The sequence below is a fragment of the Panthera uncia genome, assembly GCF_023721935.1.
Source record: "Panthera uncia isolate 11264 chromosome A1 unlocalized genomic scaffold, Puncia_PCG_1.0 HiC_scaffold_17, whole genome shotgun sequence".
NCBI lineage: Eukaryota > Metazoa > Chordata > Mammalia > Carnivora > Felidae > Panthera > Panthera uncia.
Window position 1 is genome coordinate 93,960,689 of NW_026057577.1, and position 13,770 is coordinate 93,974,458.

General features: G+C 45.1%; 1 protein-coding gene across 3 annotated transcripts in view; it reads right to left on the bottom strand.

Annotated features, from left to right (window-relative positions):
- DOCK2 (dedicator of cytokinesis 2) overlaps nt 1-12,746 on the bottom strand; it is a 415,558-nt gene extending 402,812 nt beyond the window's left edge. For all 3 annotated transcript variants that reach the window (XR_007461385.1, XM_049647803.1, XM_049647801.1), the window contains exon 1: nt 12,627-12,746. Coding sequence is in view for 2 of the 3 variants with exons in the window: in XM_049647803.1 (XP_049503760.1) it covers nt 12,627-12,669 (43 nt within the window). In the remaining variant the exon portion in view is untranslated. The remainder of the gene's footprint in view (nt 1-12,626) is intronic.
- Nucleotides 12,747-13,770: the final 1,024 nt, after the last annotated feature.

Here is a 13,770-nt window from a genome sequence, read left to right on the forward strand (position 1 = left end):
CAGAGACACCCATTCTAGCTTCCCCTTTCATATAAGGTCTCCAGACACTGGAGAATATGGACACATCTGCATGAAGGATTTGACTTCTTCCTCCATCAAAGTACTATACCCAAGAACCAAGGCAGCAGTTGGTTACTGACAAGCCGGCTCAAACCAAAATACTTATAGCTGAGGATCAAAGGGATGTTTAAAGTACCAAGGTCATCTGGGCTCATTAAACCCAATGAGGACTCAGATACTGGAAATGTGGGTTGGCAAGCCAGTGGAAACAGCTACTTTGAGACAGGTGAGACTTTCAACAACCCTAGAAATAGAACCCATTGATTAGCCACCAATTCCACTTAAACATATTCAGATACACAGTTCATCAGGAACCCAAATTGAGAGAAATAAAAAGTAAACACCATTGTTATAGCATGCAGTGCACAGAAACAACTAGGGTGGGGTCGCTGTAGTTTGTGCAATGTTAGGAGGTAAGTACATGTTTCTCTTGGATTTACAGATGAGGAAACTGAGACACAAAGAGGGCAAACAACTTATCCACCTCATAACTTAGATAGGTCAATTGACTGATCCAGAAGTCTGCTTTCTAACCACTGCACACACTGCTTGCCCACCAAAAAAAGGTAAACACTTATTGGGCATATATTATCTACCAAGCATATATGATTTTTGCAAAGATATTCATCTGAGCACCTACTGTGGGCTAGGTACTGTTCTGAGTCCTGGGGTTATAGTGACAGATAAGACAGATAAAATCCCTGGCATTCTACTAGTATCACTGCCTTTAATCTTCACAGTAATCCTCCAAGCTATTATCTTCATGTAACATGTGAGAAGCTCAGAGATTAAGGAACTTGCCCATGACCACACAGCTAGAAAGTGGTAAAAAGTGGATTCAAGCCCAGATCAGAGTCCAAAGTTCTTGCTTCCCTTACCAGCCTATTTCTGATGTTACAATTTAGTGTGTGTGTGTGTGTGTGTGTGTGTGTGTGTGTAGGTATATATTTACATATATGTATATATATACACACACAGTATATACTAGACTTGTTCATTTCCTGTTTTCTCCAGCCTCGGTGAGGGTGAAGATTGAGTCTGCCTTTTGACCACTGAATTCCCAGTGTTGTTCCCACAGTAGAATTCAATCAATATTTACAGAGCTTTAATAAATACTTGTTGAACTGAAGGGATGCGAACATGAAGGGCAGGTATGCCCCTTCTTCTGGTTAAACTCTTTCATGAATTTCTTAAGATTACTTCAGGAGATGCTGATTCAGCTTAGCTGCCAATTTGATTGCAGCCAAGTGCTCTGTGATCTTTAGGGTGGACTTATACCTCACCTGGGGCCCTGCTCTTTGCTGACATGTTTGAAAGTAAAAGCTTCAGCAAATACCAAGTGTTAATAATAGAGTTTGGAAAAGTAGATACATAAGAGGAGCAAAAACAATAATGGAGAAAAATAATACAATTGCCTTGAGTTCACTTCTCTAGTCCCTGAGCTGGACTTTGGAGGGTCTCTAACCTAGGGGAGTACTCACCTACTGGCAGGCCCACTTTGAATTCACGTGAAACACACTCATTGTAAATGCACAAGCATTTTGCCTGAAGTCTCTGGGCAAGGTGTTGACAGGCTCAGCACCAAGGCAACATCCCGATGTTGCATCAGGGAGGGCAACTGCCATGACCCAGCAGAAGCTTCCAGCAGCAAGGCCAGAGCTCACATCCAGTGATGGTATTGAATAAGGTTTGAGAATCACAGCCAGAGGTAACCAAGGAGGAAGTAATCCTCCACTGACCAGGAGAAGACAGAGGAATTACAACCTCCACTGAGCTTTTCTGTGCACTAAACACTATTCCAAGGGCTTTATCCATAGTCACCTACTTAATCCTCACCATAATTCTTGGGTACAATCATTGTCATCTCCATTTTACAGATGAGAAGACTGAGGTAGTGTAAGATCAAGTGAATAGTCCAGGATGACACAGCCAAGAAGAAGCCAAAGTGCCTATCACTGTACTCCGTTTAAAAAAAAAATTTTTAACATTTATTTATTTTTGAGAGACAAAGAGAGACAGAGCATGAGCAAGGGAGGGGCAGAGAGAGAGGGAGACACAGAATGCAAAGCAGCTTCCAGGCTCCAAGATGTCAGCACAGAGCCTGATATGGAGCTCGAACTCACAAACTGCGAGATCATGACCTGAGCCTAAGTCGGACGCTTAACCGACTGAGCCACCCAGGAGTCCCTGTACTCCATTTTTAGTAAGCCAAAGGGACATGCTCAGCTAACAAGAGAAAGGTGGGATTGCCATGAGTTCTCTAACTAAGGACAGTGATTCTCAACTAGGGACAGTTTTGCCCCCAATGGAACATTTGTCAATGTCTGGAGACATTTTCAGTTGTCACAGTCTGGAGGGGTAAGAGGATGAAGTGAAGGAGCTTCGGCATCTAGCTGATAGAGGTCAGAGATGCTGCTAAACATCCTACAGTGCACGGAACAGCCCCATAACAAAGAAGAATCTGGCCCCAATGTCAATAGTGTCAAAGTTGTTAAGCACTACTCTAAAACATCATGATGGGATTCACTCTCCTTTCCAGGGCTGCTGTAGGTGCACACACACACTCACACACACTCTCTCCTATATTAACACACTCACACACTAGAGTTGGAAGAATGGCTTTATGATGAAACCAAGGGCTGATTTCTTCAGCCCCTCACTTCCAGGGAAGGGAGTGTCTGACACTCTGCTGGATCCTGCAAGTTAGAAAAGTGAGAAGAGAGGGGATAGTTCCTGCTGTCCTGGAGCTTTTGTAAAATCTAATTGAAGAGACAAAATTAACCCAGAAAAAACAAGAAACTCTTAAAAATAAAAGGCTAAGCTGTGGACAGCAGCTGTGGAGTCTCAGAGGAGAGAGATCAAGAGAGGCCCCATGAAGGAGGTGAGACTAGAAGGATAGGGAGGCGCAGAGGGAGGGCGAGGGGGAGAAATGGAGTGAGAGCCCCTGAGGAGGTGGGTGGAGAATAAAGGTGGTAAGGGCAGGGAGGAAGGGGGGTAGGCTTGGTGTGATGTGGACATAGTCCCAATGAGGGACAGCTGGACCATGTGAATAAAATCCCAGGGTGACTCTATTTGAGTTTGGGGACAGTGGCCAACTACAGGGGTCCATATGTTTGAGGAAGAGTTCAAGAATACTCCATTCATTGCTGTACTGCTCTCATAGAACCCAGCCTCCTGACAGGAAACGGTTAGGGTTGAGGAGATGAAGGCAAGATGGGGCAACTCAGTCCATCCGAATCTTATGAGACCACCAGATAGTGAAAAGCCACCCATAACCCATCACCTCCCCACCCCTACCACTCATGCATCTACCCACTTATCTACCCACCTGCTCATCCATCCACCCACCCACCCACCCATCCATCCAATTAACAATTACTAATTGAGCACCTGCTCTGTGCCAGAGAAGAGCAAGAGTCATTGTCTTGATATCATGGAGTTTACATTCTAGGGAAGAGCCAAATAATTCAACATGAACCTGCAATGAAATATGATGAAGGTGATGGAAGAGCTATGGTAGCATGAAGCAAAAGGTGCACCCGTGCCCAACCTGTGAAATGGAGACATTAGTACTAATAATGGTGTTGTTTGTTGCCTTGAACAAAAAGAAGAAAGAGAGATTACTACTGAATTGTAAGTTTCCTGAGGGCAGGGACTGTGATTTTATCAAAACCAGCTCAGGACCATCACTTAGCATAATACCCAATTTAGGACCATCACTTAACACAGGCTTACTGAATTTAATTGATATGAATAGGCAATAAAAACAGCTTTCTTCTCCTTCACAGCTCCCAAAACCAAAAATTTATACCTTGGGCAGAATGCCTTAGCTGTGTCTATTGTATTGGTTTACTAAACAGTTACTGAGTACTTTTACCGGGCTCTTACTTAACTCACTTTCATGGACGGGCCGTGATGAAATTGTAATGCAAAACGGCACACGTACAGATTTGCAAGAAGGAAGTTTACAGCGTCCACTGGATTCCTAAGGGGTCCCATGTTACAATAACAATTACTTTCTCTTATGTAGCATGTTCTTGCTAGTGCCTTATAGCTGGATGGACTCAAAGTTGACCCCAAAACAGAGCTCTGCCCTCAGACAATATGCTATCCAGTGGGCGAAGTGACATGTAGTTTGTTACATAACTAAAAGATGAAAACTGAGTACTTCAGTAAAACAGAAGAGGTTCCTCCAGGAATGAAGTGTAAGGAAACTGCCTGAAAGAGTTTGCATTTCAGTGAGACCCTGAAGGTCTCTGCTCCTCCATTTCCTTATCTGTGAAAGGATGATAAAAGTACCCATCTCACAGGGTGGTTAAATGTGGTAGCACAAGTGCCCTGTAAATGTACCATGTTGAAAAAAGGTGAGCAATGTTAGTATTTATGACACTGTGGATAACTCAGATCAACAGTTTAAGTAAGGAAGTCTCATATGCAATTCCATTCTCCCTGCTGCTCATACCAAAAACCTTGGAGTCACTCCTGATTCCTCTCTTTCTCTCATACCTAATTCCAATCTATGAGGAAAATCCCATTTTCTCCACCTACAACACACACATCCAGAATCTAAGCGAATCTCACCTCCTCCACTGCTGCCTCCCTGGTGTGGGCCACCACCATCTCTTGCCTGGGTTATTGTAGTAGTTGCTGGACTGGCCTTCCTGATTCCTCATTTAATTCCCCTCTCTCCATCATAAAGCATCTAGAATAATCTTTTCCAAACAACTCAGAACATTCTGCAATTCTACTGAAACCCCTACAGTGTCCCACCTCCTTCCATTTAGAGTAAAAGCTGAAGTCATTGCAACATGTGCCAGGCACTACTCAATACAACCTCCCGTCAGAGAATTCATTTCCTACTCTTCTGCCTCTTGCTTATTCTCCTCCAGCCACAGGGACCTCCCACACATCAGAGAGGTACCCTCTTCACGACCTTTGCATTGACTGTTGATTCTACCCAGAACATTCTTTCCTGAGACAACTCTCTACTGACACAACTAGTGAGGCAAGCAGCAAATTCCCACTTCCTTGGCAAATCCTATAGGTTCAGCTGGCACTATGTTTGTCCCTCTGCCAAAACCCAACATGCTGATCATGGTGTCTCAGCCCTGGCATTGCCACCACTCAATCCAGTCCAACAAATGACTGCTCAACATCTGTTCTATTCAGAATCTGTGTTGGATCTTGCATCTATGCAAGTCACAGTGTCTACCTGTCTCCTTCTACCATCTTAGTTTAGGCTTGGATTCACGGGATCATGTGTTGTCAGGTAAACTCTAAGTGCCCTGGAGTAATGTCTAGAGAGGGGTCTGGCAAAGTGAGAAATGAAGTCATATCCCCTTCCAACCCCAGCTTCTATGACTGTAGCTTTAAACTAGTGCAGAAGCTGACAGTGTCCTATTGAGGTCACAGGAGATGACTTTCTCCAAAGAGAACTAAAAACCAAGTAAGACTTAAGAGGCTTACAAACTCAGCCTTACTGTGTTTTAACTCACATCAATTAAATGAAGTAGGAAGATGGGAGAAAGTGCCTATTAAAGGGAACATTTGTAGTGTCTCTACCCAGATTCCTCTGGATTTGGATGGTGATGAGCATTATCCTTTCCCATTTGCAGGACATTTGCTACAGAACACAGACTGTGGCACCCATGTGTAATTGACTAAAGACCTGTAAGCTTTAAAAAACAAGCAAACAAACAAAAGTCCAAAGATCCAGAAATTATAATATTATGGTGACTACATTGCCTGCCTCAACATACAACAGCAATATAAGGATGTTGATCTCAGGAAGAAGCAGAGCTTAGTAAACAGTCTGTTAAGGTTCATTCAAATACAAACACTATGATTGGGAACAAGATAGCCACTAACTGATGAAGCTCTCACAAGCCTAGGGATTAGGACCATCTCTTTAGTGGACTCAAAGAGCAGGCACTTCTGAACAATCCCAAATTGCTGATGCTTTAGACAGTGGAAAGCCAGGCACCTAAGAATTGATGCTAGGATGGAATCAGATTTCCAATACATGTTGTTGTTGTTGTTGTTGTTGTTGTTGCACCAGACTAATTTCTAGGGACCAGTCCAAGATATAGTTGGCCTCCATAGCAAAGATGCATGTACTAAGATCCCTCCAAGTGTTTCCTTTGGAATTCTTTCCTCCATTGTTCCTCAGAGGCCTTCTCAGACCCTTCTCTCCAATATTCTTATTCACGGAACAAACTCTTTTCTTACACTGGCACATATAATGTAATTATATGTTTATTGATTTTTCCACAAAGTCCTTTTTTTTTTTTTTTTATCTCTCCCACTAGACTATAAGCTCCAACACTGTAGGAACCATATTGGTCTAATTCTAGTAATTTCCTTGTCTAGCATAGGGCCTGGCACATAAGAAATCCCCAATAAATATTTAAGAAATAATGAAGAATGGGGGCGCCTGGGTGGCGTAGTCGGTTAAGCGTCCGACTTCAGCCAGGTCACGATCTCGCGGTCCGTGAGTTGGAGCCCCGCGTCAGGCTCTGGGCTGATGGCTCGGAGCCTGGAGCCTGTTTCCGATTCTGTGTCTCCCTCTCTCTCTGCCCCTCCCCCGTTCATGCTATGTCTCTCTCTGTCCCAAAAATAAATAAAAAAACGTTGAAAAAAAAATTAAAAAAAAAAAGAAATAATGAAGAATGAATGAGTAAATGACTGAACAAGTTAATGAGTGAAAAATGCTCTCTATCCCTCCTCCTTGATTATTACCTTGGCAAATGTGAGTCCATCTATTCAGATCTCCTCTCTCAGACCTTTGAACAAATAAATATGGATAAAAGATTCAGTAGACACTTGAATTGCAAAGTCATGCAGAGTTGGGGTGGGTGGCATGTTGGGGCCACTATTATGATGTTATCAGAATATCAAAGTTATGAATGAGTGATGGAATTAGAAGGAGTTGGTGAGGAGAGAGAATAGTGCTGATGTGTTAAGAGAAGCTGGGTTGCCACAAGAAGGGGGACAGAGGTTTCCAGGGTGGTCGCAGTTCAGACCCTTCTAGACACCTGCCTCTCATGTTTCCTGGATTTCTTTTTTATTTCCCCTGATCCTTAAAATATACCTACCCCCTCCTCACATACACATAAATACTGCACAACTTTTAATTGAACCAGTCTGAATGGATTTTGTTCCTTTAATAAGAGCCTGTGCCGCACAAGATTCAAGTACCCACTGCCCACTCCAAATCTGTCCATTTTGGCATGGAGCAGCTCTGTCTAGAGTCCTGCACTGCAACAGCATCACAGGCATTCCTGTATGTGGGGGTGGTCTCAGATTCATCCATATTCCCCAATCAAGACATGGAAAAAGACCCTTTTCCTACTTTTGCAGAGCCTAGTATGCTTTGCATTGTGCCCCTCCCACAAACAAAAGATGTGTTAGAGTCCTATGCCCCAGTACATCAATGTGTGATCTTATTTGGATGGAGTCTTTACAAAGGTAATCAAGTGAAAATGAGGTCATTAGGGTGGGCCCTAACCCAATAAGGAGTGGTGTCCTTATTAAAAGGAAAATTTGGAGAAAGACACATACACAGGGAGAACACTGTATGGAGATGGAAGTAGAGATCAGGATGATGCCTCTACAAGGCAAGGAGCACCAAAGATTGCCAGCAAACCACTAGAAGCTAGGGAGGGGCATAGAACAGATCCTCCCAAACAGCCCTTAGAAGGCACTACCAATGCTCCCCAACACTGCCAGCAAGTACTCAACCATAACCAGAGACAGCCTGCATATAGAAGAGGTTTCTAGGCATCACTGAAGCCCCCCGCACCAATTCCCCCCCTCACTCTCTGTCTGAAAAGCCTGACCTGTCCCTAAATGTCATACCACAGACAATGGGTCATCCCTTCTGGACTCAATTGTTATCCATGCCTAGTCCCACAAATTTGTTTGTTGAAGCCTTAATCCCCAGGACCTCAGAATGTAACCATATTTGGGGATAAGTTCTTTAAGTACATGATTAAATAAAAAATGAGGCTGTTAGTGTGAAGTCCTAATCCCATATAACTGGCATCCTTCTAAGAGGAAGAGACACTAGGGGTGAGTGTGCACAGAGATGACTGCGTGAGGACAAAGCCATGAGACGGCAGGTGTCTGTAAGCCAATGCCTCAGGAGAAACCAATCTACCGGCACCTTGGCCTTAGACTTCCAGCCTCCAGAACTGTGAGAAAACAAATTTCTATTTTTTAAGCCACCCAGTCTGTGGTACTTTCTTATGGCTGCCTTAAACAAACTAACATATAATCCCCCAAATCCTTCTTCCCCTTCTTCCTTAGAAATGGCACTAATTTTCAGCGGGGTGCATGGCTGCCTGCATTACAGACTACATTTCCTAGCTTCCCTCCTCAGTCATGTGATTAGGCTTTAGCTAATAGGAAACAAGAGGAAGTGTTAAGTGGGCCCTCAGGTAGGTGTCCTTAAAGAGAAAGGTCATGTCCTTCTGCTTCCCTTCATCCTTCTTTCTGGCTGGAAGGGGGACTTGACAACTGGAGCTTGAGCAACCAGCTCAGTTCAGGAGGCAGCAGCCTCATGCTGAGGAAGCAGCATAGTAGACCATGACCCCCTCTTCATGGACCATTTCTGGGCTTTCTATTTGAGGGAGAAATATACTTCTAGTTTGGGTAAGCCACTGTTTAGAAGCATTCTATCACCCAGTCACACTTATTCTTAACTGATACTGTTATACTCTTTCCTCCTCTCCCTTTTCTGCTCTCCCTTCTCTCCTTCAAGGAGGAAGCTCTCATCACTGAGACTCAGGCAGAGAGGATTAACACAGTAAAGGTGAAAAGGAAATGTTATTATAAGTAGACTCTTGCAGGGTTAACTAATCAGGCAGTTAACAGGTAAAAGGTCACTTACTTCTGTTCTTGTATTCCTACATCCAATCTCCGCCCTTCTCACAATTAATTATATTAAATTCTTACGGGTGGCATGCCTGCTCAAAACTTCCATTGTACACAGAACGAAGTCCAAACTTACAAGGTTGGTGTTCAAAGCCCTTCACAATCTGGCTGCAACCTACCTCTCCAAATTGTTTTGTTTTGTTTTGTTTCCCATTATAAACATCTACTAAAACCAAAGCAGAATATTTATTGTTTGATCCAAATGCCACATACATTCCAACATCTTGCCTTTTTCTATGACGTTCCCCTTCCCAGATTCCATCCTAGTGTGGTGCAAAGGGCCTGTAAAGTCAATTGAATTTAAGGCCACGCCCAAGTGATTCCAAATTATATGAACTCTGGGCCTTGATTTCTTGATGTATAACATGAAGATAATGCCTCACATAAATGTTCTGGAGCCAAAGATATTGCACGAGAATAGGTCTTATAAACCACAAAATATTATACTCTTGGAAGGCATAACTGTCCTGAATCTGACATTACTCTGTGTTTCTCTTGGCTCCAGAGCCATTAGGTAACCCCCTTGACCTTAGCAGCTAACTTTCATTGAGCCAACCACATTACTAATGCTTTTCCTGCATTACCCCATCCAATCCTCACAACAATCCCCCAAGACTGACATTATTCATCATTACCCCCCATTCTATTGATGAGGAAACAGGCCCATATTTGAAATCAGTTCTGACTTCACAGCCACAGCTTCTAACGTTACATATATCTCCCCCAAGGACAGAGTCTGTGCCTTTAATTTACTTCAGAGTCACACTGTTTTGTCCTTGGAAACACCTATCCCGCCTCTGGAACTCTCTGGAATCCTAATGATCACATGTTTCCTTCCTTTCCCAAGGAAGGAAAAATAATCTGACTATAGATCTATATGAAGGGTCAACTGGCTGCCTACCAGACAATAAGATGAGCAAGAAGCCAGTAGTTCTGATGATGAAGGAGCCTCATGTAAAGCCAGCCCCGAGACAAATAGACACCAGCAATCCTTGAGAATTAAGGCAGAAAAAGACTGGCTAATGTTACCAGCAATGTTTGGTTTCCTGACAAGGAAACCAAATAGGAAAGCAAAGCTCAGATTCTCCTTGTGTTTTAGGCCTGGCTGGGACTCTGGAGATATTTCAAGAACCCCCTAATCCTTCATATGTTTCTCTTTTCTTCTTCAAAGCCCCCATACTCATTATCTCAAATGCTCTTCATAAAAGAACACCTTGAAATCAAAAAATATTAATTACTTAACTTGCAATGAGAAAACGAGAGCATAGATCTGTCTGCATATAGTGATGGTGTTGGAACTAGAATCCAGACTCCTTACTGTAGGTTTCTGTTCTTTCTGTTCCATGACTCCAGTCCCCCATTTCATCATAACCTAAACTTTGCCTTTTCCTTCCATCTACCCAGGGTCTAAGAAAGAGGGCTGGAGGTTACCTTCCTTAGTCCAGCATTCATTTGCAGAGAAAAGAGATTCTTTTGATGAGCAGGCACCTACTAAGTGCTCTCTGGCTCCCTAGAGGGTCATAGACCTTCTGGCCCCCCAATGAAATAGAATTTTCACAAGTAGGCATGAAAAATGTCAGCTATACTATCAGATCAAGAAGCCTCTGAGCTTAGGGCCTAACAGAGTTCCCAATCTCTGAGCACATAGGTGGGATTTTCCTCTTCTAGAGAGTGTGGGAACCCCACTCCATCCTGTAACTCTATCCCATCCTGTGATGTCATGTCCTCAACTAAACCTCCATGCAGAGGACAAAGTCTAAGAATAATAATTGATAACATTTAGTGAGGATTGATTTGTACAATTGTCATTCTAGGGACTTTATGTGGATGAATTCGTTTAATCCTACAATAACCCTGGGAAGCAGGTATTATTATTATCCCCATCATACAGACAAGGAAACTGAGGCCTGGAGAGAGTAAGTAACTTGTCTGAGTCACAGGGTTGGGAAGTGTCAGAAGCTGGAATCCAAGAACAAGCAGTCTAGCACCAGAGCCCATGATCCTCACACCTTAACACAGGGCCTTCACAGCAGGAATGCACTGCAGCCCTTGGGATGGAGGCTGAGACTCTTCCATATCACTCAATCTCCCCCATTAACTGCCCTGCTTACCCTAGACCACCAATACTGTCTCTTGTCTGCTGCCCAGGCACCTTCGCCCTTCTGTCCACCCAAACTTCCTCCACACTGGCTGCAGCATGAATCTGCTCATGCCTCTTCCCTGCTCAGAAGCCCTCTTTGGTTCCCCACTGCCAAAGTAGAAAGAATCTCAACTTCTTAGCCTGGCATTTATAGCCTTCCAAAATGTGGCTCCAGCTTACTCTGAGCATAATCATTCCCTTCAGGTGAAAGGCAAACCTCTCTTCTTTCCCAGATATCCCCTCCAGGTCTAGCTTTCATCTCCTACACTACATTGGCCTCTCCACCTACAATGGTCTGCCCTATTTAACAGTCCCCATTTTAACTTGAGAAAAATTTCAGCCTAATACCCCCAGCTAGAGGGGCCAAAGTTAGAGAAGCTTTGAGGTTAAACATGGTCCTTTTGGGGTTTAGTTCAAACTTCCCATTTTACAGATGAAGAAACTGAGCCCCTCAAGGGTATAGATTATTATTTGTTGTCTGGATGGGGACCATTCGTCTTAAAACACTCCATGGTGCCTAGAGCCCATTAAGTGAACAGATAAATGTTGAACTCTCCAGGGCAGTATTTCTCCAACAGTGGCCTTGGGACTACCCATAGTAATAGCACACCACCCCCCCCCCCCCCCCCCGGATTCTCCAACCTCTGACCTATTCAATCCTCATCTCTGAGGGTGGTGTCTGCCATACAGCGGTTTTCAAATTCACACTTGAGTTTGAAAACCACAGTGAGTCTATGGAGGTTGCACCACGGGTGCCACTTAGTAGAATGAGTCCCAGTACCTGCAGCCTCCCTTCCCCCAGCTACCACTTCCGCCCCTGAGCTTGAGGCAGAGGCTTCTGGGAGCTTAGATGGCTGAAGCTGATGAGGCTGGCTTCTTGGATATCCCCAGATAACCTGGCAGAGAAGCCTTTCTCCCCATAGGCTCTCCAGGGCTGAGTGAAGGACTCCACCCTCCAATACCACCCCACAAGCTAGTATAGCCCTCTGGACCTTCTACCAAATCAGGGGTCATCTGACCCAGAAGGAACAGGCAGGAGAAGCAGACAGATGGGTGTCACTGGGCCAGGCAAGGCCGGGCCAGGGGAGGGAACGAGCGCTCCTTTATGAGGCCCACTCTCTACATGGGGCAATGGAGTCCACTCATCGAAACACTGGGAGTCTGGCACACAGAGCCAGGTTGACAGGCACTGGGCTGGACTGCTTCTAAGGGATGCACCAGCACTGGGGAGAGGCAGGGGGCTGCGCGCCGGGCGGGAAAGGGCACGGGCTAGGCGAAGCCCACAGGGCGGGGTGCCCTCCTTCCTCTCCCTCTGCCTCCTCTTCCTCACCCAGCTGGCCCCGCAGCAGGCTGAGGAAGCCACTGTGCCCTCAGACCTTGGGTCAGCGCTCCTGGCCCGCGCCCATGCCGCCGCCTCCCGCAGCATCTTTCTGCGTGCGGTTCTCTGGCCAACTGCCCTTCCCCCAGCTGGGGACCCCGTGCCCGCACCTACCCACGCCGTGCCGCTCCTTGTCAGTTTTGCGCCAGGGGGCCATGGCTGGGCCAGGGGGGCTGCGGGCGCCTCGCGTCGTTCTGTGGGGAAGCAGCCAGGCTAGGCGCTCCGCCGGGCCCCACTTCCTTCCTCTTTTCAAACTCCCTCTCAGGGCCCGCCCTCCTCTCCCCGGGGCGCCCGCTCCTCCTCCCTCCCATTGGGCTGGGGCGCATTAGGAGGCCAGGAGGTCCGCTCCAACCTGCTCTTCGCTAGGCAAGTGGGCAGAAGCCAAGCAGGTACTTGGGGCCCCCCAGGCCACCACCACAAGGTCAGGAAGTTCCCAGACAACTGAGCCTAGTGATTGAACCGAACTCCCTCCCCTGGCTCCGGAGCAGGAGCTTTGGTATCTGATGTGAATTCAAATCCACACTCTTTTGCTTATCAGCACAAGATGGGATATGCCTACTATAATTATAGGATTGTTGTGTGGTTAGAGGAGATAATGTACACAGCAGATGACCCATTATGGTAAATATATACCTACAGAGGAGGTCATTTGTGGTTTTTATCCTGTTGGTGCCACGGACTCATATGAAAATCTGATAAAAGCCCAGAATACTCTCCTGTAAAGCTTGGGATTTACCAACAATGCCAGAAGGTAAGGGTGCTCTGAAAGCCAGCAACAGGGCCCCCAGGAAAAGAGTCCTAGAGGTAAGCTAATGAAGACATTTCTTGGAAAAATCTCACTTTTGCTCTGGGAACAGATTCTATCAAGAAACAAAGAAGTAAGGGAGCCTGGATACCTCAGTCTGTTAGGCCTCTGACTTCAGCTCAGGTCATGATCTTGTGGGTCCCTGAGTTCGAGCCCCCGCAATGGTCTCTGTGCTGACAGCCTGGAGCCTGCTTCAGATTCTGTGCCTCCTTCACTCTCTGCCCCTCCCCCACTTGCACTCTGTGTTTCTCTCAAAAATAAACATTTTTAAAAAGTTTTTTTATTAAAAAAAAAGTTGCTTTGACCCAAATTTTAAAGTCTTCCCAAATTTTCTTTATTCATAACTCTCACTACCCTTTCTGCCTTAAAAAGTCAATTAGATTAGGCAATAATATCACAGCTGACAGGCAGCTATGGCAAAATATTATTTTATATAAAATTATTTCCTTTTTC